General features: G+C 36.0%; 4 protein-coding genes across 4 annotated transcripts; all 4 read right to left on the bottom strand.

The window, feature by feature from the left end:
• Positions 1 to 96: 96 nt before the first annotated feature.
• Positions 97 to 1,914, bottom strand: LOC110883498 (pentatricopeptide repeat-containing protein At2g44880-like). The gene has a single exon (XM_022131230.1). The coding sequence runs from the start codon at positions 1,912 to 1,914 to the stop codon at positions 97 to 99; it is 1,818 nt and encodes a 605-aa protein (XP_021986922.1).
• Positions 1,915 to 11,469: 9,555 nt separating this feature from the next.
• On the bottom strand, positions 11,470 to 16,267 carry LOC110886799 (26S proteasome regulatory subunit 8 homolog A). Its single transcript, XM_035978427.1, has 4 exons — positions 16,129 to 16,267; positions 13,763 to 13,860; positions 13,360 to 13,647; positions 11,470 to 11,502 (listed from the first exon to the last, which is right to left on the bottom strand). Exons 1-4 carry the CDS (start codon positions 16,265 to 16,267, stop codon positions 11,470 to 11,472), a joined length of 558 nt encoding a protein of 185 aa, XP_035834320.1.
• A 1,540-nt stretch (positions 16,268 to 17,807) lies between these two features.
• Positions 17,808 to 23,101, bottom strand: LOC110886798. The gene is made up of 7 exons (XM_035978838.1): positions 22,590 to 23,101; positions 21,284 to 21,421; positions 21,122 to 21,190; positions 20,905 to 21,059; positions 19,018 to 19,149; positions 18,718 to 18,931; positions 17,808 to 18,031 (listed from the first exon to the last, which is right to left on the bottom strand). Exons 1-7 carry the CDS (start codon positions 22,983 to 22,985, stop codon positions 17,987 to 17,989), a joined length of 1,149 nt encoding a protein of 382 aa, XP_035834731.1. The 5' UTR covers positions 22,986 to 23,101; the 3' UTR covers positions 17,808 to 17,986.
• A 1,056-nt stretch (positions 23,102 to 24,157) lies between these two features.
• LOC110886797 (pentatricopeptide repeat-containing protein At2g44880) lies at positions 24,158 to 26,150 on the bottom strand. The gene has a single exon (XM_022134643.2). The coding sequence runs from the start codon at positions 26,060 to 26,062 to the stop codon at positions 24,245 to 24,247; it is 1,818 nt and encodes a 605-aa protein (XP_021990335.1). The 5' UTR covers positions 26,063 to 26,150; the 3' UTR covers positions 24,158 to 24,244.
• Positions 26,151 to 26,875: the final 725 nt, after the last annotated feature.

The following is a 26,875-nucleotide window of genomic DNA, read 5'->3' as shown; positions in this document are numbered from 1 at the left end:
TATATCACATCTAAAACATGACTAGTTTGTATTTATAACTATAACTAATACATTGATCATTCACAATTATTTTTTTTAAATGAACAAAACTTAGCATCAAGCATTTCTTTCTTTCTTCATATCAATCAATAACACATCCAACATTGACTTTATAGCTAACCATTGAGGATGAAACCTATCTCCTGATGCAAACCCCCACACATGACCCTCAACCTCAATAACACTACAACCAACTTCTTTTCTTGAATTCTTACTTCTCATAACTCCCACCACTTCCTCCACATCAACCCATCTTCTATCTTGTGCATACAAATTCCTCAATGTAATATAATTCCCATCATTATGAACCCCCTTTTCACAAGTTTTGTTCAAAATCCGCTCGGCCCGTTTAACATCCTTCGCGTAACCACACGCAGATAAAAACGAACTCAATATAATATCGTTCATTTCAAACGGCATATCATCCATAAACCTTTCCGCTTCATCCAAACACCCCGCTCGGCCCAAAAGATCAATCATGCAACCGTATTGTTCGATTTTCGGAACAATACCAAAATCTTGCATTGACTTAAACCATCTTTTACCTTCCTCCACTAGACCACTATGGTTACAAGCCGTTAAAACCGCAGTCATGGTTATCTCATTCGGCTTGATGCTGCGTCTGGTCATATCTAGAAACACGTTTATCGCTTCATTTCCGTAACCATTAACCGCTAAACCATGTATCAAAGCATTCCAAGTGGCGGTTTCCTTTCTCGGGATTGAATCGAATACTCTTCGGGCTTTCGTGAATTCGCCACATTTAGCATACATATCGACTAACGCGGTGCATACGTTAGTAGCTGTATTCATCTTCTTTCTTATGATATATTGGTGAACCCAGTTACCCGACTCCAAAGCTCCTAAATCAGCGATTGCGGGTAGAATACTAACAACGGTGACGTTATCAGGTTCGAGTGATGCTTCTAGTTGTAATTCTTGAAACAACTTTAAGGCCTCGTCCGGTTGTTTACTCTGGTAATACCCTTTAATCATTGCATTCCACGATATTAAGTTCTTATGCGGCATCGAATCGAAAAGGGTCCTAGCCATAGATATATTACCGTGACTACAATAACCGTCAACCATACTAGTCCATGACACAACGTTCTTTTCCGGCATCTCGTTAAACAAACTACTCGCACGACTCACGTCGCCTACCTTGACATACGCATCGATCATTGCGTTAAACGCAGCAGTGTCCTTCTTAGGCATCTGGTCAAATACCATTCTCGCGTTATCCATCTCGCCGCGCTTTGCGTAACCGCAAACTAACGTGGTCCAAGAAACCAGACTTCTCTCAGGCATTTCATCAAACAGTTTCTGTGCACAGTCCATCTTCCCTAATTTCGCATACATATCGACTAAACACGTCGATACATACAAATCATGTTCGAACCCTTCTTTAACAACAAGATCATGCACTTGCTGACTTCCCCAAACATCCAAACTTAAAGCACAGAGCTTCCCCAATGTCATAAACGTATAACCATCGGGTTTAAACCCAACATTTCCCCTCAATTCCGTATACAAACCCACACATTCTTCATATTGGCGAATACCCAGATGAGCTCTCATCATGGTGTTGCTGATAAACGTGTCATCTCTCACTGGCATATGATCGAACACTTGGCGGGCATGTCGAATGAGATCGTTTGCATTGTCTGATGAGGTGGTGAATAGTTTAACAGCAATGGAGGAACATGTGGCGATGAATTTGGCAGCAAGGTTTTTGTTCTTGTCGAGAGAGTTTCGAAGCATGAATGCGTGAATTTGCAGAAGAGAGTGTTTGGTTGTGGATTTGTATTGAAGAAGATATAAACATGTTCGTTCTTTTGTGCTCCATAAACCTCCTAATTGTTGTTTCTCACACATCGAATACTAATTTATGATTTGGTTTTTTGAGATAGTTTATAACTAGGAACGACAAGGGGCCGGGTTTGGGACGGGTTTAGGTAATTCCAACTTCAAACATGGTTAGATAAGCTTGTCCCAAGACCCAAACCCGTCCTAAAACTAGTTGGATTTTTATCGTGTAAATTCCCATCAGGTATGCCTGCGAGTTTCGTGTAAACCCATTAGTATAAAAAATTACCCGTTGAGTATACCCGACCCAAAACTCATCGAGTATCTACTAATCAGTTACATTTAGTATTATCAATACAAAAAGTATATCAAATAAGTACAATGTAGATAAAACAAAATACCTATATGTATAGAAATGAATTTATCATATATATACATATTTAAAAATATAATATATCGGGTATACAATCGAGTAAACGGGTATACTTTATTGGGTAATCGTGTCTGGTAAACAGGTGCACTTTCTTGGGTAATTGGGTCGGGTAAACGGGTATATCACCAAATCCCAAACCCGTCACAAACCCACGAAAAAAATAAAAACTAGTCCTAAACCCGATTAACCGACCCCAAACCCGTACCAAATATGTCGGCTTACAGATTTACCCATCATGATCAGGTTCAATTGCCACCCCTACTTATAACCAAATTTACCATACACCCAATTGTAAACTATAATAATCGAATAACCACTAGATACATTTAGCAAGAGAATAATAAAAAGGCTAAATGAAAAATAGTCTTATGCATCATCAAATGTAGACAACAAGAACATCTATATATCTATGTTACAAAATTTTTACTTCAAATTGATGATTTAGTTTACTATCAAAAGTGGATGGGCCCACTAAAACTTTCTCAAAGGTTGGATGGCAAGAACAGCTCCATGTCACCATTTTTTTGTCTTCATATGATTGCCACGTAAGCAAACCAGCTATTCTGATTGTACTACATTGCTGACATGTCTCCTGAATTGTATTTCACATGGGTGTTTACCATGTAAAGCACACATTTCACTTGTGACTCCACACTTATACTCATGGCTAGATGTGTTCTCAACTCTCAAGGAGTCCAGGCTCCTCTTACCCATGAATGAGAAATATATCTGACTTCTAGGTTTTTGACTTTCATACTCAAAACAACAAACGTACCCTGTATAATCTCACTTGTAACGGAGCTATTAGTAATGGTAAGGTCCGGAGAGGATGTGAGGTGATGTGAACTGGTTCAACACTAGTCTGTTTTCTAGTTGACCTAGAAGTTTAGAACAATATCTGTCATATGTAAATTTTGACAAGTATGCAATGATGTACCAATAATGCTGATAATATATGATGCCTTAAAATTAAGGTGATGAGTATGATATTGCTGTTTTATATCTAAGATAGTAGTGATGCAATGATAAAAATCGGAATTCGTTATAAGTTTAGAGCATATATCACATGATGTTGAACATTCGCATTTCTTCATAGATCCAAGGGAAACCTGAGTGTCCTTGTTCAACACTCGGGTGAAGACACTAGTTCCAGAATAACTCTAAATCAAAAAATTGAGCTTAAACTACACATTAACTCAATATAGTTATAAAATTGACATGTGTATATGTATATGTATATGTATGTGTATGTATATGCATAGTCGATAAATAAAAAACAAACATACCCAATATAATCTTACTTACACAAGAGCTATTGGTAAGGTCTGTGGAGTGGAGGGTGAGAGATCAAGACCAAACTTTCCTTTATCCTAGGGGATAGAGAGACTCCTTCGATGAGACCTTTGACCCCCCCCCCCCCCACACACACACACACACACTTTTTTTAGTAATCTAGATACATAAAGTGAAGCTAAAACAATAAGAGAAAATCACCACACAATGTACTAAGTATTAACAATAATAGTTGCAAACAACTATCATAATGATGTGTAAACTATGGTGGTTACCACCAAAAAGGCTATGAGACAATAAAAAGAAGCACTAACCCCTATGAAATGTTTGTCTATACTCCCCTTTCAAGTGAATCAATGTATAGAATTCAATAACTACATAAAAATCAAATTTAGCATAAAAAGGAAAAAACTTGATTAGTGTTGTAGTAGTGATAATATTAGTAATATAGCTTATATAAATTTCAAAGATTACAGTCAAAATACAACCTACGGAAAACGGTCATACAGTAATATGAATATTCCATGTCATTTATATAACATATACTCACTAAATTATCACCCAAACACATTAAGACATGACGAATTGCATCATGTAGTCATTTCAGAATCATATAATCTCTTTTGGTTGTTAAAAGGTACCCTTAATTCGACTCAGTCGATGTATATGTGAATAAAAATGTACCAAGAAGGCATCTACATGGCACAATTTTCCACGCGCGCAACACACTTAGCGAGCAATAGAACACATCTCCCCATGGGAATCACACAATCTTCCATGATCACCACCTTCCTTCCATTGCGTCATCATTTTCATAACACAAAGAGTCTTTTAAGTATCGTTTGCAAATCAAAGAGATTACAAAGAAAAAAAATATTCGTTTTTATGATCTATTTGTGGACGGAGGGAGGAGATACTCAAACATTAAGGAAAAAGACTCGTCGAACTTATTCACATGTCGCATTATCAAGTCCTCTATTTATAAGCTAGTTTATGTACCCTTCTTCCCTAAACACATTTCGAAACCTTCTTTAATATATTATGCCTTAAAAGGCGATGATCAGTATAAAGTACTTGATTTCAGTTTCAAAATTGGCAAGTGTTTATGTATATGCATACTCCATTACTCTATAGGAATCAATAACTACATAAAGATAAAATATAGCACAAATAGGCAAAAGTTGATAATTATTGTAATTGTGATAATAATATTAGTAATATGATTTAATTTATTTAAATTTAAAATTTACAGTCAAAGGACAACAACCTATAGAAAATGGTCATACAATGATATGATTTTTCCAAACCATTTATGTATTGGACAGATCCTAACCACAAAAAAAAAAAAAAAAAAAAAAAAAAAAAAAAAAAAAAAACTTTTAAGATAGACATAACATATGTTCAATAATATCACCCAAACACATTAAGACATGACAAATGATGCATCATGTAGTCATTTCAGAATCACATAATCTCATTTGGTCGATTCGGCCTGTGTACATGTGAATAAAAATGTGCCAAGAAGGCATCTAAGTGGCACAATTTTCCACGCGCGCAACACACTTCCTGAGCGCTAGCACACAACCCCCCACGGGAATCACACAATCTGCCATGATCAAGACCTTCCTTCATTTGTGTCATCATCATCATCACAACACAAAGAGTCTTTGGCGTATCGTTTACAAATCAAAACGATTACGAGGAAAAAAATATTCGTTTTATGATCTTTTTCGTGGACGGAGGGAGGAGATACTCGAACATTAATGAAAAAGACTCATCGAACTTATTCACATGTCACATTCTCGAGTCCTCTATTTATAAGCTAGCTTATGTACCCTTCTTCCCAAACACATTTCACTTTGAGAGTGAAGACACTATATAGTAAATCATTCTTACCCTTCATATCTCTCTCCACAAAGAACAAAATGCTTTATGGGCTAAAGATGAAGTGTAATCTGCATGATGATGCATTTGAGTATCATGGTCATCATCATAATCCTATTTATGATCATGCATATATATGTGATGACATTGATCACTATGATGATGATGCCATTGATGGTGATGACGACGACGATGATGATGGAGACTATGATTTTGCTCCTGCTGCATCCATGGAAGGCAATGACGATAATATTGCTCCTCCTACTATTTGAATTGATCAAGACTCTTGATCTTATCAAAGTGAGAAACACTAGTTTTTAGATACAAAACATGGAGTCCTAAAGTGGCCTATATACAATAGATAGATATAGATACATATATAAAGGTTAATCTAGAGTAAATGGTAGTGAAGCAACTAGCACTTGTATAACTCCCATAACATATGTTGGCATTGGGGGTTTCTGCTTTGTATGGAAAACACTTGCACTATATCATGCTTATGAGTGTAGCTATCTACTGAATACAATCATAGTTTGACTTAATTTTTGTTTTCTTATCTATGAATATGTTGTTTTACGGTACTAAGTATATGTTCAAATTTCATGACATTAACAATCATACACCATCTATGATGTCTACTGGCCATATATACAAAATGAAGTAGAGAAACACATCATGTGAGTCTTGTCTGCATGCAATGCACTCATGATAAACACTTGATCCACAATCACAAATGTAAACTTTTTTGAACCTCAAATTACAATTGTACATGTTAAAAAATAAAACGGCAGGATTACACCATTAATTTAGATCAAACTATTATTGTATTCAGTAGAACATATTTAACGGCAAGTCGGCAATCAATCTAGTCAAGAAAGTTATCAGGTAGAACATATTTCAAGGAACTGATATGTGAAGCTATCTCTTTAATTTGATTTGATTATGATTTTCTCTTGATCTAACAAAGAGCAATAGATGAGCAACCAAAAACAAATCTATGAGCACAATGTGGGCAAAACCGACAATATTATTTCCTCGGAATAATAACCCTTTCCACCAGCAAGGGAGTCGGATTTTACATAAACAACAAAATTAGCAAAAACATATTTAGTTAGTAACTTACGAATTTGCCAAGTTACTAAGATAAAACCGGACTCTTAATGAGTTAGTATAGAACAAAAATGGAGAAAATAAGTGTTCACGGATGATATCCAACTTGACTGATAAAAATTGCACTTGGTCAACGCTCATGACACTAGTTTTATTATAACTCTAAACATCATTACAAGTATGTGTAGTAAATTGCATCAGGCCACTTGGATACTCTAACACCCATAGGTATTAATCCTAGTTGTCATCCGTTAACACCTGCTAAACCGCTCCTGAAGGGTGTTAAGAGGCATTAAAAGCTTCTCATGTTAACTAGGAGAGAGAGGGAGGGTGTGCGGTGAAGTGAAAGAGGGTCAAGTAGGTGATGTGGTGCCTACGTGTAGTTAAGGGGCGTGAAAGTATATCCCATAGCCTCATAATACTCTTTAGAATAGTTAATGAGGTAAATATTTTCAGTTTCAAAACTGTCAGGTCTATATGGGTATGTATATTAGTATATGCATACTCAATCTTTCTGTAGGAATCGATAACTATACCAAAAGTTATATAAACTTAACTAGGACATAGATAATTAGTGTTGAAGTATATATGTAACGGTAGTAATAATAATACTAATATGATTAGCTAATATACATTTGCAGTCCAAGGACACCAACTTACAGAAACCGTGCATACAACAATATTAATTTTGCGATCATTTTTGGACGTATCATAAACACAAAAGAAACTTTTAAAATAGACACGCGTACACACATCTATATACATATATATGCATATACATCTACATAACAAATGCTCACTAATTATCATCAAAACTCATCAAGACATGACAAATGATGCATCATGTAGTCATTTCAGAATCACATGATTTTTTTTTAATTTGATTTTGAAAAGTACCCTTAATTCGATTCAATCTGCGTATATGTGAATAAAAATGTGCCAAGCAGGCATCTACATGGCACAATTTTCCATGCGCGCAACACACTTAGCGAGCGGTAGCACACAACTCTCCACGGGAATCACACAATCTGCCATGCTCAATACCTTCCTTCCTTTGTGTCATCATCATCACAACACAAAGAGTCTTTTGCGTATATTGTTTGAAAATCAAAGAGATTACAAGGAAAAAATATTTGTTTTTACATCTATTTTGTGGACGGAGGCAGTGGCGAAGCTTGAGATTTCTGACGGGGGGTCGAAAACGTATATACAAAAAATTTCTATAAAACTGGGGGGGGGGGGGGTCAAAAACGTATATACCCAAAAATTTCTATAAGAAAACTACCTACTCTCCACTACTGAGCGAAAAGTTCAGGGGGTCGGACGCCCCCACAAAGCTATGCCCTTGGACGGAGGGAGGAGATACTCGAACATTAATGAAAAAGACTCGTCGAACTTATTCACATGTCCCATTCTCGAGTCCTATATTTATAAGCTAGTTTATGTACCCTTCTTCTCCAAACACATATCTTTGAGAGTGAAGAAGCTCTATAATAAGTTATTTCTACCCTTCATTTCTCTATCAACATAGAAGAAAATGCTTCATGGTCTAAAGATGAAGTGTAATATGCATGATGATGAATTTGAGTATCATGGTAATCATCATAATCCTATTAATGATCATGCATATGTGTGTGATGACGTTGATCACTGTGATGATGATGATGCCATTGATGGTGATGATGACGACGATGATGATGGGGACTATGATTATGCTCCTGCTGCATCCATTGAAGAGAACCATTAACAAGCAAACACACAATGCCCGATACTTGTGAGAATCTGCAACATGAGATATGATTATTGTAGGAAATCTGATCAGATTATAGGGTTGTGATGCATGTGTATCGAAGTATATCAAGTGTAGTAATATCGAAAGTGAAATACGGACAGGAGAAAGGATAGGAATTTTGATCCTTTGGTGATGATCAAACGAAGTGAAATGACACAATGGTTTAACTTGCACCGTTTTGAAGTTAACTGCCAAACAACCGTATATATGTTCGATATTTAGTGTTACATATTAAACTAATTACAAAGGTTATAAGGTACATAAAATACAAATAAACTAAGTTAAGTTTAAATCATAATACCCAACAATTATCATACTTTCTTAACATACATGTAAGCAAGAACAAAAAAGAAAAAAAAGAAACTGAGATGTAGTAATGTTTGCCTTCTTGTTGCAAGATCTGAAAGGGAACTTCAATGTCACTACTTTGTACATATACAAAAAGGCAACCATGCATATATATAAAATCCATGATGACACACAAAACTATTTTAAATGTCACTAATTTGTATATATACAAAAAGGCAACCATGCATATATATAAAATCCATGATGACACACAAAACTATTTTAAATTCCAAATAGACAAGAGTCAAATTGCTGACAATTCTTTACCTCTGACTCAATATTTAAAAGATTATATAATACTAGTCTTCAACATCCATATAATATTAAATGTGAAGACACTATATACACGTTGCTGATAGTGAAATCTTAAAAGAAATTTGTGGTATCCAATATTCCAACATCATAAATAATATATATGTATATGAAACATGGTCCCACATCTTAGACATACATATACTCATAACATTCCTACAACTAAATGGTCATATGCAAAAATATATATTCTAATAATAATAACAATCAAGTAGTTACACTGGTGTAGATTTAATAATAATAAATTTAAAAGGTGTGTCAGCCGTTTAAAAAACAGGAAACAAAAAGTTATTAAAAAAACATTACTGAGATTTCATTAAAAAAGTTTTTCACGTGTGACTTGTTGCAGCAGTTCAAAGTTTACTTTGACAAATATATACGACTAACAATATTTCTTGTGATGTATACGGGCTACGGCTGAAGTCCGTATGCGTAATGTAATTTTTTTTTGGTTTTATATAAAGAATACTCCTAAAATAATAAAAGGATACTTCTAACCAACCTAAAGTTATAAAATAAGGGAGTCTGATTGTAACAATGACCCAATTGATTAGATAAGCCCAACTGATTAGCTTAGCCAAAAAAAAAAAACACAAAATACGTATGGCGGCATTCTTTCTGATCGTCGCCCAGGTTCTGGAAAAAAACCAAACGTCGTTGGTCATCCTTTACGCACTGGTCTCCTGTTTTGCTGCTGCCAATAACACTGGTTCAATAAAAAATCCCCAATCCTACTGTTTGCTGCTGCGATAACACTGGTTCCGGAGTTCCGGCCGTTCCGCCCCTGCCATGCAGTTTTGCTGCTGAAATCGGAAGGAAATCACTGACTTGGTAAGTGATAAATTGTATGATTACACCGTAAAAAAATTTTTTTGGGACACGCCTGATTTAATGAGCTAGTTTCGGCACTGACCCATTCAGTACACTAATTTTGACAAAATAGATAAAAGACATTATGCTGCTTTCTTTCCACCACTTATGGAACCCACCCACATATGCTTGATGCTTCACAACTAGTACATACAACTACACCATTTGTACATTGCTTACGTGTATCTATACACATATATGACACACAATTTACTCACTACTCCACACTTATGCTTGTGGGCTTACATGTGTTCAAGTAAGCATGGCTTGCTTCTCCTGCCAATAAATATGACTTCTCATCACTTTCTTTCCATTCATACTCCAACAAACCAAAACCATACAAAACTTTACAACTAAATCACCATGCAAATGTCTGGAGTTACCAAGAGAATCAATGCAGATGGATACATAGATGGTAATGCCGACGCCTATGATTGTCGGATATCAGCTTGGTTACAAGGAAATGGTGAAGATTATGAGTATGTTTCGGCAACATCAGAGGGAGACGGAGATGATGATGATGATGGCGATTATGATTATGCTCCCGCCGCCTGATCAATAGCGAATTGATGCAGTACAACTAGTTACTGGCCAGGGAGAACACCTGGGTTCAAATTCCTGACATGAGGTAGATTAAGATTAATATGGCGTAATTTAGGAGTACGAGTAGAGTAACGAATTGTATTCATCGTTAAAAAAATTACTACTTGCTAGTGAGAATATGTGGAAGAATAATACCCGGATCATGGGGAATTTTTTATATGAGAATGTAACTCTTAAGTAGTTGTATGAGACTATATACTAGTGTTTTTTTGTTGGATTTAAAATTCATGTTTTAATAGTGTTTTTTTGTTGGATTTAAAATTCATGTTTTATTTTTATAATGGTTTACTATATGATATCCAAGATTTAGTGTTACTTTATGAACAAAATACAAAAGGTACAAAAAAGAGCTTTTATATAAGGAAAGGTACAAAATTACAAATATGAATCCGCATGATTTAGCTTCAACTATGCGATATGTTAGAGTGGAAGGAGTGATGTAACTTCGAAATTTGCTTGTAATATTGTGATATATTGTATGTTCTAGCATCTTGCTAGTTTGTTTTTTATTTGAATAAAATGCTTTGCCGTTCAAAAAGAAAAAAAATGAAACTAAAATTGTGCCATCGAACTTATTAAGCTTCACTACCGCCTTCTACCATTACTTCAAAAACATAAGAACACCCAACGACACTATGATACCGGTTGTCGGTGACATATGCCCCAAATAAAAAACATAGAAGACATTTGCAAGAAGAATAAGCATGTAACAATTTCAACGAACACGGTAATATAATGTGATTCACTTGACATATTTGATTGGGCTACGTCACAGCCAAACTTGAAAAAATTTACTAAGACGATTTTCAAAACAACTTATATTTATAAATAAGATGACAATTTACATATAAAGCAGTCAGATTTTGGCTGGTAAGATGTTCCCTTATTTTTACACTAACTAATAAGAAAACCAAACCTAAATATACCAAGTTTCCAATTTTGATAGATGATGACATCTAACCATTAGCGTCAACATGGATTACACCACTACAAAATGATCATTAACAACCGCCTAAATGGACAAGTAAATGATCATTTTAGCGATTTGCTCGTTAATTTTGTAACACCAAAGGTAAATTCTACATCGGTCATGGACATAAGCTATTTTGGTTAATAAATATTTACTTAATAACAAAGAAGAAATCTTAATAAATGTTGATATAAGTTAGGAGGTGTGGAGTACACACTCGTTCAAAACTATTAGTGCAAACCGACTATTAGTGGTAAGTTACTACTAAGCAGCAATGATAATTGTGGTTTGCATCAACTTTGCCAATCAGTGACAACATTGGCAGGCCTAAGGCTAAATTACAGGGTCGGTCATGCCCCGTAATTTATTTATTTATTTATTTATTTTTGTGTTTAGTGTTATATTCCATAAAATCACGAACGACCCTTACCCCTGTGATTGTTTACGCCGACCCCGTAACATTTTGACACTGACCCAAAATAATAATAATTTAAAAGTTTAAATATATATATATGAATATAAACATACTGTATGATCTAAATAATAATTTTGAAACAATATAAATAGAGATCATATAAATATTTAAGGCCACAACAGAGCAAATAAAAAATTCAAGCCCATGTTGATAGCTAAATTGTTTAGGCCCAAAAGTAAAATCGTTTAAAGTGTTCTAGCCCATCTGGTTTTTGAAAGTAAAATTGTTTATTTTAAACCTAAATAAAACGAGGTATCAGGACTCCGCACACGTTACGACGGAACTTTTAGACCCAAGAAAAACAGAACTAAAAAATTGAATCACACATACACATTATACACATTATAGAGGGTTAAGTGTCAAATATATTAATTTAGTAATACATATAATTTAATTTTAGTGATATACTTATGTGGGGATAAAATGATCAGGGCCGACCCTGGAGGTGGACCGGGAGGACCACCGGTCAGGGCCCATAATTTCGTAGGGCACGTAATTTTAAAAAAAAAAATCCAATATTATATATGTAAAAAAAAATTAATAAGGTATAGTCAAACAAATACTAAAAAAAAATTATTTATTTTGTTAAGACCCGAGGGCACGTTTTTTCGACCTCGAACAGGGTATAGGAATTCTCAGGGCCGCCCTAAAAAATGATATTAGCAAAAGTGTCACACCCCCAAAATCCACCCGCGGAGTACCACCGCTTGGAGGCGTGACATGACCAGGATCAAGCCACCAATCATATCGAACATAGCATTTAATAATAAAAATAGATAATGTAATTCATCACGACATGATTGATGTTCAAAACCAAACTTTATTTAAGTAGCGGAAGCATGTAAGTAAACCCAACATAAATAATAATGTATGAAATGTCATATGTGTTTTATTAAGCATTCACGATCCATGCCCACAACGACCTGCTCCTCCTTGTGCAAGCTCCATAAGTACCTAAGGTCCTGCAAGGCATGCAGCAGAGAGTCAACAACTAGTTGAGCGAGTTCACAGAAAAGTAAGTTCGTTATAACAAATTGTATGTTCATTTAGTGGGGGCTTCCCATGTATGTATGTACTAATAGAGGGGAGTTTCCCATGGTCATAGGTATTACTAGTGGGGGATTCCCACGTTTATCCTTACTAATGGGGGCTTCCCATGTTTGTACTTACTAGACTATTTGCAACCATGTGTTCTTCTTAAACCGAGAACAGGAATACGTACAAGGTCACGTAGGATTTACGTGAGTGCCCTTCCCCGAGGACAGTGGTACGTATTTTCTCTCGCCAACAATGTCTTCCCTGTGCCAGGCGGCCCGTATAAAAGAACTCCCTAAAAGGAAAAGGGGGGGGGGGGGGTTAGAAGTCAGCATAACATATGGCACAATGGCAAAAGAAAGATTTAGAAACATGACACAAGACATCACCTTCGGTTGAGCAATACCCAGACTCTCAAATAACTCCGGATGTTTGATTGGAAGTTCGATAACCTCCTTAATCTCTTTAATTTGCTGGTCAAGCCCACCGATCATATCATACGTAGAATCAGGAACCTTTTCGACTTTCATAAGGTTTACAAGCGGGTCAACTTTGCTTGGCAAAACTAAATGGAGAACGTAGCTATCATTCTTAAGAGCAACCCTGGTTGATGGTGTGATTTTAGTAATATCAATGTTTTTATCGATATCAACCACGTATTTACCCTCTGGGTGGACCTGTAAGTAACATAAATAGATATAAAACTAAGATGTAGATTATAAAGGTATACAAGTCTGCGTAGTTATACATGTTATCGTCTTGAAAAGGAAAAAGATAAATGGCGGCAATAACCTTCACGAGGACTTTTGATTTTCCCATTACTTTGACAACTTCACCAACATAAGATCCAGGCTCTTGAAGCAGCTGCAACTCTTCCTTAAGCAACCTTACTGTATGTTTAACATTATAATGCCTCAAATACCCATCACTTTATGCCCTTCAACGAAACCTTTTATGTATCGTCATAGGGCTACAAACGAACCAAACGTTCGGCGGGAAGTTAGTTTGTGTTCGTTCGTTTATTAAACAAACGAACACGAACAAGAAATTTCGTTCATTTAGTTAAATGAACAAACATGAACAGAGGTCGTGTTCGTTCGTTTATGTTCGTGAACGTTCGGTAACGTGTTCGTTTGTGTTCGATAGTTCATTAGTGTTTTTAATTTTTGTATTTATTTAAATACTTCAAAATTTCGACAAATTAAATATCAAATAAGTGTCAGTGTATTATATATTCTGGTTATGAACGATTGTTTGCGTTCGTCTGTTTCTATTTGTGTTCGTGAATATTATTTTCTGCTCATTTGTGTTCGTCAACGTTCGTTTTTGTCTGTTGTCTAAAATTAACAAACAAACACAAACGAACGAACACGAACAAGTTCATTTTCTTAACAAACGAACACGAACATAAAATCTCGTTCGATAAGTGGTCATGAACAGTTCGCGAACACATATATTTCTTAACAAACAAACAAACACGAACAAGATCTTATCCGTGTTCGTTTGGTTCGTTTGCAGCCCTAGTATCGACCAGTACGTAATGAAATAAAATTTAACTGAAGATATTAGCTGAACTCATATTACAGTTGGGTAGATCATAAACAAAAAAAAAAGCTAAATGGGTTTAAATTATCATCACACTGCAGCTAAATGAAGCGGTTACCGGTTTCAGCCTTTCACGTTTTTGGGATACACGCATACCTCAGACAGAAAATAAACAAGGAAATTCGAAGTAACTAACAGAAAGTCAGAATCCATGAATCAAATGGAAATTCCAATAATACTAACACTACCTAGGACATGATTATATTCGGTTTCATAAATTTGTAAAATTAGCACATGATGATATTCCGTTTACAAAATATAATGGAGAGGGACAAGAGGAAACAGAGGAAGTAAACATGAAACTAAGAACACTTGGAAAGGTGATGTTCACATGTTTCTTACATAGTTATCAAAGGCGCAAGGCGCACTCAGGGCGATTTGTTGGGCCCGGGGCTTTATTTGCGCCCAGGCGCACCTGGGCGCTCGCTTTAATATCTATGACCTGAATCATAGTTATTAAAGGCGCAAGGGGCACTCAGGGCGATTTGTTGGGCCCGGGGCTTTATTTGCGCCTAGGCGCTCGCTTTAATAACTATGGTTTCTTATCAATAAGCAAAAAGGATGTAAATATGTTAAAAATAGGTATATGATTGTAACACTCCAGAGCATATAAGCAAGTATAATTCGTCAAAAGGAGGGTGCAAACGAGCCGAGCTACTTGCGAGCTACTCGAGCTCGGTTCGAAAAAAAGCTCGAACGAGCCGAGCTTAAACGAGCTCGAGCTCGAGCCCGAGCCTAAAAACAAGCTCGTTTACTAAACGAGCCCGAGCCCGAGCTTCGCTTATCGAGCTCAAGCCGGCTCGCGAGCTTAATCGAGCTTTCTGTTTATATATATTTTTATTAATATATTAAACATATATTTATATAATAATAATTACCATTTATATAAATATAAATAAATAACTAAGTTATATGTGTAATAATAATTATTATTAATATAAATTAATTAATAAACACTAAACGAGTCGAGCCCGAGCCGAGCTCGAGCTTGAAAAATTACCTTCGAGCCGAGCTCGAGCTTCAGAAATAAAGCTAAAATCGAGCCGAGCTCGAGCTTTCATATGTTAAACGAGCTCGAGCTCGAGCCTGGTCGAGCTCGGACTCGGCTCGGCTCGTTTGCACCCCTAGTACTCAAAACGGAAGTTAAAGATACCATAATAGGCCTATACAAGATACCAGGTACAAAACTGGGGATGAGATGTATACAGGTTAATAAATATAGGGAAGTATGATAACCAATATAACCAAGCATGATTGGACCACATAATCACATGGTTATTTTCACAAGCTTCCAGATGAACCTAACCTAACTACTCATTTGATATAACAGAGAGAAGATTTTTACATAAGTAGTCACCATAACAGGACTCCAATTGTTTTGCAGTAAGGCAATTAAGTATCTAGGTCATGCAAGAACAAATAAACTAATCAACATGTTCACAAATCATAACATCAAGTACTGAATAATCAAAACTTACAGCATATTAACAACAGTATTATGTTCTAGGGTTTTGTATTTGTTGAATTTAGGGATTTTGAACAAAACTAACTACCTTTGGAGTTGAGGTCGTTACGCTGAGCCTGAAGGCGATTGAGATTATGAGTCTTCTGTCGAACGTGGAGTTGTGCATCGTGGATGTGTTGCTGGTAATATTGTTTCAGACCTTCACCCGCTTCCGCTGCCGCCACCATTGTCGTTTTCAATTCTGAGTTTTGTGTTTCGATAGAGATTGATTTTTGTAGTCGGTTTGAAGAAGAAGAAGAGTAGTGTTGATCAAGTTAGTTTTTGGTGTTGTGACTGTGTGGTCCTTATACTTTTACACTTTAATCATTTAAGCCCTTTTTTTCTTTTTTGTATCATAAACCGTTTCGTCACCCATCCATCTCATCTCAGCAACTTCTTGATCAATAGCGCCTCCCTCTCACACATAACGAGGATGAAAAGTGGGACCCATATCAGTTTTAAACCTTTAAAATCAAATAAATAGGAGGGGGGGGGGGGGGGGGGCTATCGGGGGCTTTAACCTATACCATGTACAGGTGTAAAAAAACCGGTTTTAGAACCGAAACCGAGGAAAAAATCAAAACCAATTTTTTTAACTGTTTTTTTTATTAAATCGGTTTCATCCCGAACCGAGCCGGTGGTTTGTATACCGGTCAGTATTTTTGAAGTTTCAAACCAGTTTTGGCCTAAATCGGGTTTTAACGTAACAGAATCGATTAGTACAAACCGGTAAAAAAACCGAACCAATTTTTTTAAAAACCGTTTTTCCCCCACCAAAAAAACGGTTAACTGGACCGGTTAAAAAAACGATTTGTACACCTCTAATACCATGGGTGTTATTGAGAAGATGCAATAGAGCCCCCTTGTCCTACGTGAAGCCTACGTGTCGATGATGTGCTACAATGAAGCCTCTAGAGGCTCCATCCCATATCTTGCAGCCTAAAGATTGGTAAGGGTTGTGAACTTTACAGTGAAGTGAAAATAAAGTATCTATGAACCTATAGTTAGACTATATATTTAAAAATTATATTTCAGCGGATTTAAATCACTAGTTACCATTGATAAAAATATGAAATATGGTTCAATCCGTGACGAATTTCACCTACACCATAGCGAGAATATTCGTGAAATAAAATCTTTCTTTTTTATCATGAGCGTATTCTTGTTTACATTTAATGCTTAAAAGGTTTCAAAATCCCGTGAATATATGACTATATGTAGAGGCGTAGAGCTTCCGTGACACTTGAATTTTAATTTTCTTACATAAAATAATATGAGATACAAAATTAATGGATTGTCCTTTGATAAAAAAAGAATTATATCACATCCCTATTAGTAAAAGATTCAAATTTTACCGCAAAACATTTATAGTAGCAACGCAGCCTCGGAACACTTATAGTAGCAACGATTCCAGGATAGGTACCCGTATATGGAACAACGTCACCCTGAATTCAGAAATCCCTAAAAGGCGTGTAGTGAAGGGGCTTGGTTGGCAATTAAGGTGGCAAGATATAATTGGGTGTGTATAAAAAACATAAAAAAACCATCTTAAACACCTTGCTCACGCCATGGTTTGCCCTCCCCCACCGCCCCACATCCTCAACCGCGCCACCCTGTGGTGGTTTAACGCTCCCCGCCCCCAAACGGCGCTATGATAACACATAGTCTTGAAAAGGCTGCAACTTTTAGGAAACAACTTGAATTGGTACCATGAAACTTTTTCAAAGATTTTCACTCAAGGATTTGTTGTTTGATAACTAAATGGAAACAAGCTTTACAATATTCTTTCATTTTCAAGTAAAATGTGATCACAATACATGTGATGTTTATATGCTTACATTGTTTCTATCTTCGACTTTACGCCATACAAAAATCGTCAAATACAGGATCGATCAAAGCCAACAAAACTAGTCCAACGAAAACTCCTCGAGCCAAATAAGAACCTCGTTTCGCTTCATTAGACAATCCACACAACAAACATATACAAAGGTTAGAACTTACAACTTAGAACCTGTTAAATCCTAAACTGTACAAACAGACAACATGCAAACCTAATGTAAAATATCTAACACATTGTAAAAAAAAAGGCAAATTGGAAAATAATAATCTCATCTTTCTGAAATTGGCCGATAATAATCTCAAGTCAGTTATTAGCCAATAATAATCCGACCTCGTCCAATTTTTTTGTAAAACAGACCGCCGTTAAAATAAGCTTAACGGAGTTAAGTTTTTTTCCGAATTACAAACCGATGTTTTACGGCTTTTGATCAGAACGAGGATACGAGTCGATTGATGTAAAACTTACCTGGAAATTGTGTTCGAAATGGCTTTTGAATTTTGTTAATTGAAAGTTAAACACCCTAATTGAAGCACCGTTTTCGTGGGTTGGGGGCAGTATTTTGAGGTAAGTTTTACATCAATCGACTCGTATCCTCGTTCTGATTAAAAGCCCTAAAACATCGGTTTGTAATTCGGAAAAAAACTTAACTCGGTTAAGCTATTTTAACGGCGGACTATTTTACAAAAAAAATTGGACGAGGTCGGATTATTATTGGCTAATAACTGACTTGAGATTATTATCAGGCAATTTCAGAAAGATGGGATTATTATTTTCCAATTTGCCTAAAAAAAAACTTACCATCATAAAACTTTTTGTTCTACCAGGATCATTGTAGCGAGCCAATAAACACCCGTCTTTTGGTTTGAGACCGTCAGAAAGAACACTAGACCTCAGTAATTTTTCTTTTTCACGAACAATATCCTCTGTTGGTTTGCCGCTGAATTTTAATACGGCTGCAAATCCTCCTTGAACGCTTCGTATACTAACGTTTTCTTTGTTAGGGTCCGGCAAACTGGAGAACATTATTCACCTTAGATCTTAGTTTATAGTAATATGATAAAATTTGTTGTTTGTATGACTAAAGTAATAGAAGTTGACCTGTTTATGTCTTTTTCGGATGGAAGAACGATTTGGATCGACATTTTCGACATCTCGGGATCAAATGCTTGAGTGAAAACTGGAGTTGTCATTGGTATTTTTTCTTCCCTTGAGTTCTTTCCAAATATATACCTGAAAAGTGTGTATGGTGTCTATTATTTTTGACATGACGCGAAGCTAACAAGAAATTCACGGGTTTGGGTTTAGTTTAAACGGGTCGGGTCAGTTTCAGGTTGAACCTGTGAACCCGTTTAGCTAAACGGGTCAGGTTGGTGGATTGACCCGTTTAACCCATTTATATTATATTATATTATATTATATTATATTATATTATATTATATTATATTATATTATATTATATTATATTATATTATATTATATTATATTATATTATATTATATTATATTATATTATATTATATTATATTATATTATATTATATTATATTATATTATATTATATTATATTATATTATATTATATTATATTATTTACAATATTTTTTGTGTCATAAATTAAAATTGATGTGTATTTTATGCCATAATTATAACTTAAAAAGAGAAATTGACATAAGATTTAATAATTTAAATGTAATTGTGTTATATTCATTTGTGTTTTTTTGTAGTAAATTTTAGAGGGTGTTTGGGGTTGAGTTTTGAAAATAGATTTTTGCGTTTTGAATAATCAGAATCAGATAATAATTAACTGTAACAAAACGTGATGTTGAAAAATAGTGTTTGGATTTGATTATAATCAGATACTCAACTATTTGAGTGTTTGGCAAATATATATTTGAAAATATAAACAAGTGAAAATCCTTTTCTAAACGCAAATAATCAATCTTTGGAAAACTGCGTTTTCTTGCAAGAGGGGGGAGTTGCTTTTGGAAAAGGAATATTGGATTTTAATAATCCCAACAATTCGTCGTTGACCGCCAATAGTCCCAACTTTAAAAATAACCATTGGCAGTCCTAACTTTTAACATATTGGCCTCCAATGAACCCTGACTAACAGAACCCTAACGTCGTTAGTCTCTGGTCGTCGGAAATACGTTTTTTGGCCTAAAAACTAAACATTATCGTCCCGAACCTCTTTGTAACCTTATTACGGACCTTTGGAAATTTTTTTCTAGTAAAAGCCCCAATTATTAAAGTCGTCAGAAAACTTATTTCTCCGGAAAACCCAACTTTTTGGCCGGGAAACTCAACATTTTCGTCGCTAACCTCTTTGTAACCTTAGATCGGACCTTTAGAAACCTTTTTCTGAACAAAAATTGTTTTCCGGCGATCGGAGACTAACGACGTTAGGGTTCTGTTAGTCAGGGTCCATTGGTAGCCAATATGTCAATAGTTGGGACTGCCAGTGGTTATTTTTTAAGTTGAAACTGTTAGCGGCCAACGGCGAATAGTTGGGATTATTAAAATCCAATATTCCTCTGGAAAATTGCGTTTCGTAACTTTCTAAACGCAAATAATCAATTTTTTAATATTTTTACCCAAACACTCAAAACTGATTATTTACGATTTCAAAACTCAATAATCTAAAAATCTCCTTCAAAACTCAACCCCAAACACCCTCTTAATTTCAATATATTAATTTAAAAAAAAAAATTTAAAATTTGGGTTAACCGGGTCGTGTTTGGGTCAACCAGCGAAATTTCAGGTTGTGCTAGGGTTCGTATGTATGACACGTCGGGTTTGGGTTCGTCTAAATTTCGGGTTCGGGCCGGGTTGAACCCGCCAACCTGCGAACACGATCCATTTAGTCTAATTACTTATGAATGTGTTCACTTGGGTTGTGTTTAATCTCAAACGGGCCAAATATACAAATCAACTGAAAAGAAACTGCTCGAATGGGTTAAATTCGTACAAAAAAAAACAAAAACTCACCCGGCTACATCGTTAAATCCTGTATTTCCAGCAAGCTTGTCACTTTGAGTTTCAACGATTACAAACGGGCTGTATTTCCGTACCTCATAAGTTGCGTTTCTTTTAAGTATCTGATATTTCGGTGTTTCCAGATCAGGAGTCTTGTATATCCTCAGCTGCAACAAAACACGTTACACACAACTAAATCGATAAACATTGTAACTAAAATATTAAATACCTGTTTTATTAAGTCCATGAGAGCTTCTGTCGAAAAGTACTCGTTGTTCTTTATAGAGTCCCAGTAGTCCTGCGAAGTTGATAAAACAAAAACGAAAAGAAAATTACCGAATACTGCAAACGTTACGTGCGTTTTGAGATCAGGGGCGAAAACTGCGCGTACCACATGACTGCAAAACTTTCCGTTTTCGGGGTTTACGCCCATTACTGAAGTTCCGGTGAAGACCAACACTGGCTTCCATGGTAAAAGAGAGAATGTCATTTCCATTGTCCACCTTGTAGTTATTTCATATGTTCCTGTCTATTAAAAAAGATGAGAACATAGTGGTTGTTTAATATAACACAAACATTCAAATGGTTGGGTAACGGGTCAAAACAGATATGAGTTAAAATAATTTTGACGGATCGTTTTAGGTGTATACGTTGTACTATGAATGTGAAAGAAAGACAGTGAGGTAGACGGTTTTATGTATTTAACGTCCGTCTAAAACGATCTACGAGGGGTGTGAATTTCTGACACGACCCGAAAACCCGACACGAACCTAACAATTCGCGGGTTTAGGTTTAGTCTAAACGGGTTCCGGTCAGTTTCAGGTTGAACCCGCGAACCCGTTTAGGTTTACGGGTCGGGTTCGGGTCAACCTGGTCGGGTTGGCAGGTTGACCCATTTAACACATTTATACTATATTATATTTTTTACAATATATTTTATGTCATAAATGAAATGAGGTGTTTATTTTATGCCATGATTATAACTTAAAAAGAGAAATTAACATAGATTTTATAATTTAAATATGATATTATTATATACATTTGTGTTTTTTAAGTAAATTTTAGTTTTAATATATTAATTTCAGAAAAAAAAAAAAAATTCGGGTTGAACGGGTCGTGTTCGGGTTCTTATGTATGATACGATTTTCGGGTTCGGGTCTAGGTCGTGTTCGGGTTTGTGTAAAATTTTCGGGTTCGGGTCGGGTTGAACCCACCAACCCGCGAACACCACCCGTTTAGCACCCTACGATCTACATATATTTGTTTACGAATAGAAACAATACATCAATATTCAATCTCACATTCTCACCAAACACTAACCCACATGGCAGTGGCGGGGGATCTAGCCCAAAAATTCAGGGTATCCCAAAATTATTTTTGGGACTAGAGGTATCCTTTATATAAAAAAAATAAAAGTTTTACACTACGTAAACGGAGTTGAAGGGTATTTTTACACTACCTCCGCCCCTGCCACATGGCATACCTCAGTGGCGAAGCTAGATTTCAGACCGGGGGTCGAAAACGTATATACTAATAAAATTATAAAACCGCAGGGTCGAAAACGTATATACCTAAAAAATTCTATACAAATATAACAGTACACAATTTATAATTAAGTTGTTAAAAAATCGTTACACAAATTAATCTAAATAAGTTATAAAAACCAAATATAATATTGAATTAACCTAAACAAGTACCTGTCTGACCCAATGGAGCTGAAACTTAGGAGAAAACACCAGTTTCAACATACCAATGTTGAACAAATATCCACTTATACTATCATACTTCGTAATCGGGTCCAGAAACTTGACCTGTTCGTCGTAAGCTGTCCGATCAATCCCTTGATCATCGAACAGGTGTGGAAGATCATCATACAAGAAATCCACCAATCGGTTAATGTCAACTTTAGAAGATTTTGATGGAATTTGTTCTACTAAACTCACTCTAATGCAACTTCTGTTATTTACCAGACTTCTGTTTCTGGATTGTTTGATGAAGAAGATTGAGTTTGAAGATTGTTTCAGTCTCCGGTGAGCAGGGTAGTTGCCGGAAATGGGCCGGATAATGGTGCCGGAGAGATGTGTGGTGGTCATTTTTTTCTGTGTTATGGCTTATGGGTCACAGCCACAGAATAAAATAAAGTATGATTTGAAAGTATTTGTGGCGGACAAGATGCCACATTTTAGAACCAAATAAACTAGATGGGCCTGATCCAGTATGGTAAATATTGGGTCTTCATTCTTTAGACTACTTAAGCATTTAAAAGAAAAAACAGATCTTGGCCCGGAAACCAAACCGGCCCGATTAAGAAACGGTTTGGTTTAAACGAGTTTGGGTTCAACCCGACCCAGAGATTTGCTACATGTTTGGGATTCTTGTGTTGAGAAACGGTTTCAACCCAAACAGGTTTGAGCCCACATAGAAAAAAGCGGCAGAACTGGTTTTGAACCCGATCCAAATAGGTTTAGATGGGTTGGGGTTTTCAACCCGAAAACCGGTTCTTAATCCAAACCAGTTTGAGACCAAACTATAAAAAAGGGGTCATTTTATAAACCGAACCAGTTTGAGCCCAAACCGGGTACAATGTCACGGCTCCACTTGAGCATGGTTAATGACTAATAGTTATTGAGGTAGAATGGTTTTACCAACAATTTCCGCATACATGCCATAAAACCAAGGCCGACTCAAGGGGGAGTGAAATAAAGTAAGCGCTTTGGGCCACCACTTTCATAAGGCCTCAAATTCTACAAAAAAAAAAAAAAAAAAAAAAATTATATGTAGGTGATCTTGGATATAAGATTATTGATATTGAGATTTATGATCTATAATTATGTATACACAGAAATAATATATGAATAATAGGATATAAAACAATTTTTTTCTTTTCTTTTTTTTTTTTTTAATGAAAAGGCCTCAATTTTTCTATCTGCTTTGAGCCTACAATATTTTGAGCCGGCTCTGCATAAAACATGGTTTAGATGGTACACCAAATTCTATTGTCATGTCAGAAAGAAAGAAATAAATGACTATGACCTTTATTTATCAGTTAAACGATAGGATGCAAAGATTCTCAGCTAAAAGATAAAAGATGATGGATGAAAAGTAAACATATAAAAAAAGTGTTTATGAGCACTATAACGGGTATACTCTAGCGATACACGCGTAAAAGTAGATACACGACACATGTCACGTAACATGTGGCATAGCTTTATTTTGTTTTTTTTTTTTCTTTCTGACATCACTATAACTATAAAGGTATATCACATCTAAAACATGACTAGTTTGTATTTATAACTATAACTAATACATTGATCATTCACAATTATTTTTTTTAAATGAACAAAACTTAGCATCAAGCATTTCTTTCTTTCTTCATATCAATCAATAACACATCCAACATTGACTTTATAGCTAACCATTGAGGATGAAACCTATCTCCTGATGCAAACCCCCACACATGACCCTCAACCTCAATAACACTACAACCAACTTCTTTTCTTGAATTCTTACTTCTCATAACTCCCACCACTTCCTCCACATCAACCCATCTTCTATCTTGTGCATACAAATTCCTCAATGTAATATAATTCCCATCATTATGAACCCCCTTTTCACAAGTTTTGTTCAAAATCCGCTCGGCCCGTTTAACATCCTTCGCGTAACCACACGCAGATAAAAACGAACTCAATATAATATCGTTCATTTCAAACGGCATATCATCCATAAACCTTTCCGCTTCATCCAAACACCCCGCTCGGCCCAAAAGATCAATCATGCAACCGTATTGTTCGATTTTCGGAACAATACCAAAATCTTGCATTGACTTAAACCATCTTTTACCTTCCTCCACTAGACCACTATGGTTACAAGCCGTTAAAACCGCAGTCATGGTTATCTCATTCGGCTTGATGCTGCGTCTGGTCATATCTAGAAACACGTTTATCGCTTCATTTCCGTAACCATTAACCGCTAAACCATGTATCAAAGCATTCCAAGTGGCGGTTTCCTTTCTCGGGATTGAATCGAATACTCTTCGGGCTTTCGTGAATTCGCCACATTTAGCATACATATCGACTAACGCGGTGCATACGTTAGTAGCTGTATTCATCTTCTTTCTTATGATATATTGGTGAACCCAGTTACCCGACTCCAAAGCTCCTAAATCAGCGATTGCGGGTAGAATACTAACAACGGTGACGTTATCAGGTTCGAGTGATGCTTCTAGTTGTAATTCTTGAAACAACTTTAAGGCCTCGTCCGGTTGTTTACTCTGGTAATACCCTTTAATCATTGCATTCCACGATATTAAGTTCTTATGCGGCATCGAATCGAAAAGGGTCCTAGCCATAGATATATTACCGTGACTACAATAACCGTCAACCATACTAGTCCATGACACAACGTTCTTTTCCGGCATCTCGTTAAACAAACTACTCGCACGACTCACGTCGCCTACCTTGACATACGCATCGATCATTGCGTTAAACGCAGCAGTGTCCTTCTTAGGCATCTGGTCAAATACCATTCTCGCGTTATCCATCTCGCCGCGCTTTGCGTAACCGCAAACTAACGTGGTCCAAGAAACCAGACTTCTCTCAGGCATTTCATCAAACAGTTTCTGTGCACAGTCCATCTTCCCTAATTTCGCATACATATCGACTAAACACGTCGATACATACAAATCATGTTCGAACCCTTCTTTAACAACAAGATCATGCACTTGCTGACTTCCCCAAACATCCAAACTTAAAGCACAGAGCTTCCCCAATGTCATAAACGTATAACCATCGGGTTTAAACCCAACATTTCCCCTCAATTCCGTATACAAACCCACACATTCTTCATATTGGCGAATACCCAGATGAGCTCTCATCATGGTGTTGCTGATAAACGTGTCATCTCTCACTGGCATATGATCGAACACTTGGCGGGCATGTCGAATGAGATCGTTTGCATTGTCTGATGAGGTGGTGAATAGTTTAACAGCAATGGAGGAACATGTGGCGATGAATTTGGCAGCAAGGTTTTTGTTCTTGTCGAGAGAGTTTCGAAGCATGAATGCGTGAATTTGCAGAAGAGAGTGTTTGGTTGTGGATTTGTATTGAAGAAGATATAAACATGTTCGTTCTTTTGTGCTCCATAAACCTCCTAATTGTTGTTTCTCACACATCGAATACTAATTTATGATTTGGTTTTTTGAGATAGTTTATAACTAGGAACGACAAGGGGCCGGGTTTGGGACGGGTTTAGGTAATTCCAACTTCAAACATGGTTAGATAAGCTTGTCCCAAGACCCAAACCCGTCCTAAAACTAGTTGGATTTTTATCGTGTAAATTCCCATCAGGTATGCCTGCGAGTTTCGTGTAAACCCATTAGTATAAAAAATTACCCGTTGAGTATACCCGACCCAAAACTCATCGAGTATCTACTAATCAGTTACATTTAGTATTATCAATACAAAAAGTATATCAAATAAGTACAATGTAGATAAAACAAAATACCTATATGTATAGAAATGAATTTATCATATATATACATATTTAAAAATATAATATATCGGGTATACAATCGAGTAAACGGGTATACTTTATTGGGTAATCGTGTCTGGTAAACAGGTGCACTTTCTTGGGTAATTGGGTCGGGTAAACGGGTATATCACCAAATCCCAAACCCGTCACAAACCCACGAAAAAAATAAAAACTAGTCCTAAACCCGATTAACCGACCCCAAACCCGTACCAAATATGTCGGCTTACAGATTTACCCATCATGATCAGGTTCAATTGCCACCCCTACTTATAACCAAATTTACCATACACCCAATTGTAAACTATAATAATCGAATAACCACTAGATACATTTAGCAAGAGAATAATAAAAAGGCTAAATGAAAAATAGTCTTATGCATCATCAAATGTAGACAACAAGAACATCTATATATCTATGTTACAAAATTTTTACTTCAAATTGATGATTTAGTTTA

The sequence above is a fragment of the Helianthus annuus genome, chromosome 10, assembly GCF_002127325.2.
Source record: "Helianthus annuus cultivar XRQ/B chromosome 10, HanXRQr2.0-SUNRISE, whole genome shotgun sequence".
In the NCBI taxonomy this organism is placed as follows: Eukaryota; Viridiplantae; Streptophyta; class Magnoliopsida; order Asterales; family Asteraceae; genus Helianthus; species Helianthus annuus.
This window is presented reverse-complemented; position numbering and strand designations above follow the sequence as displayed.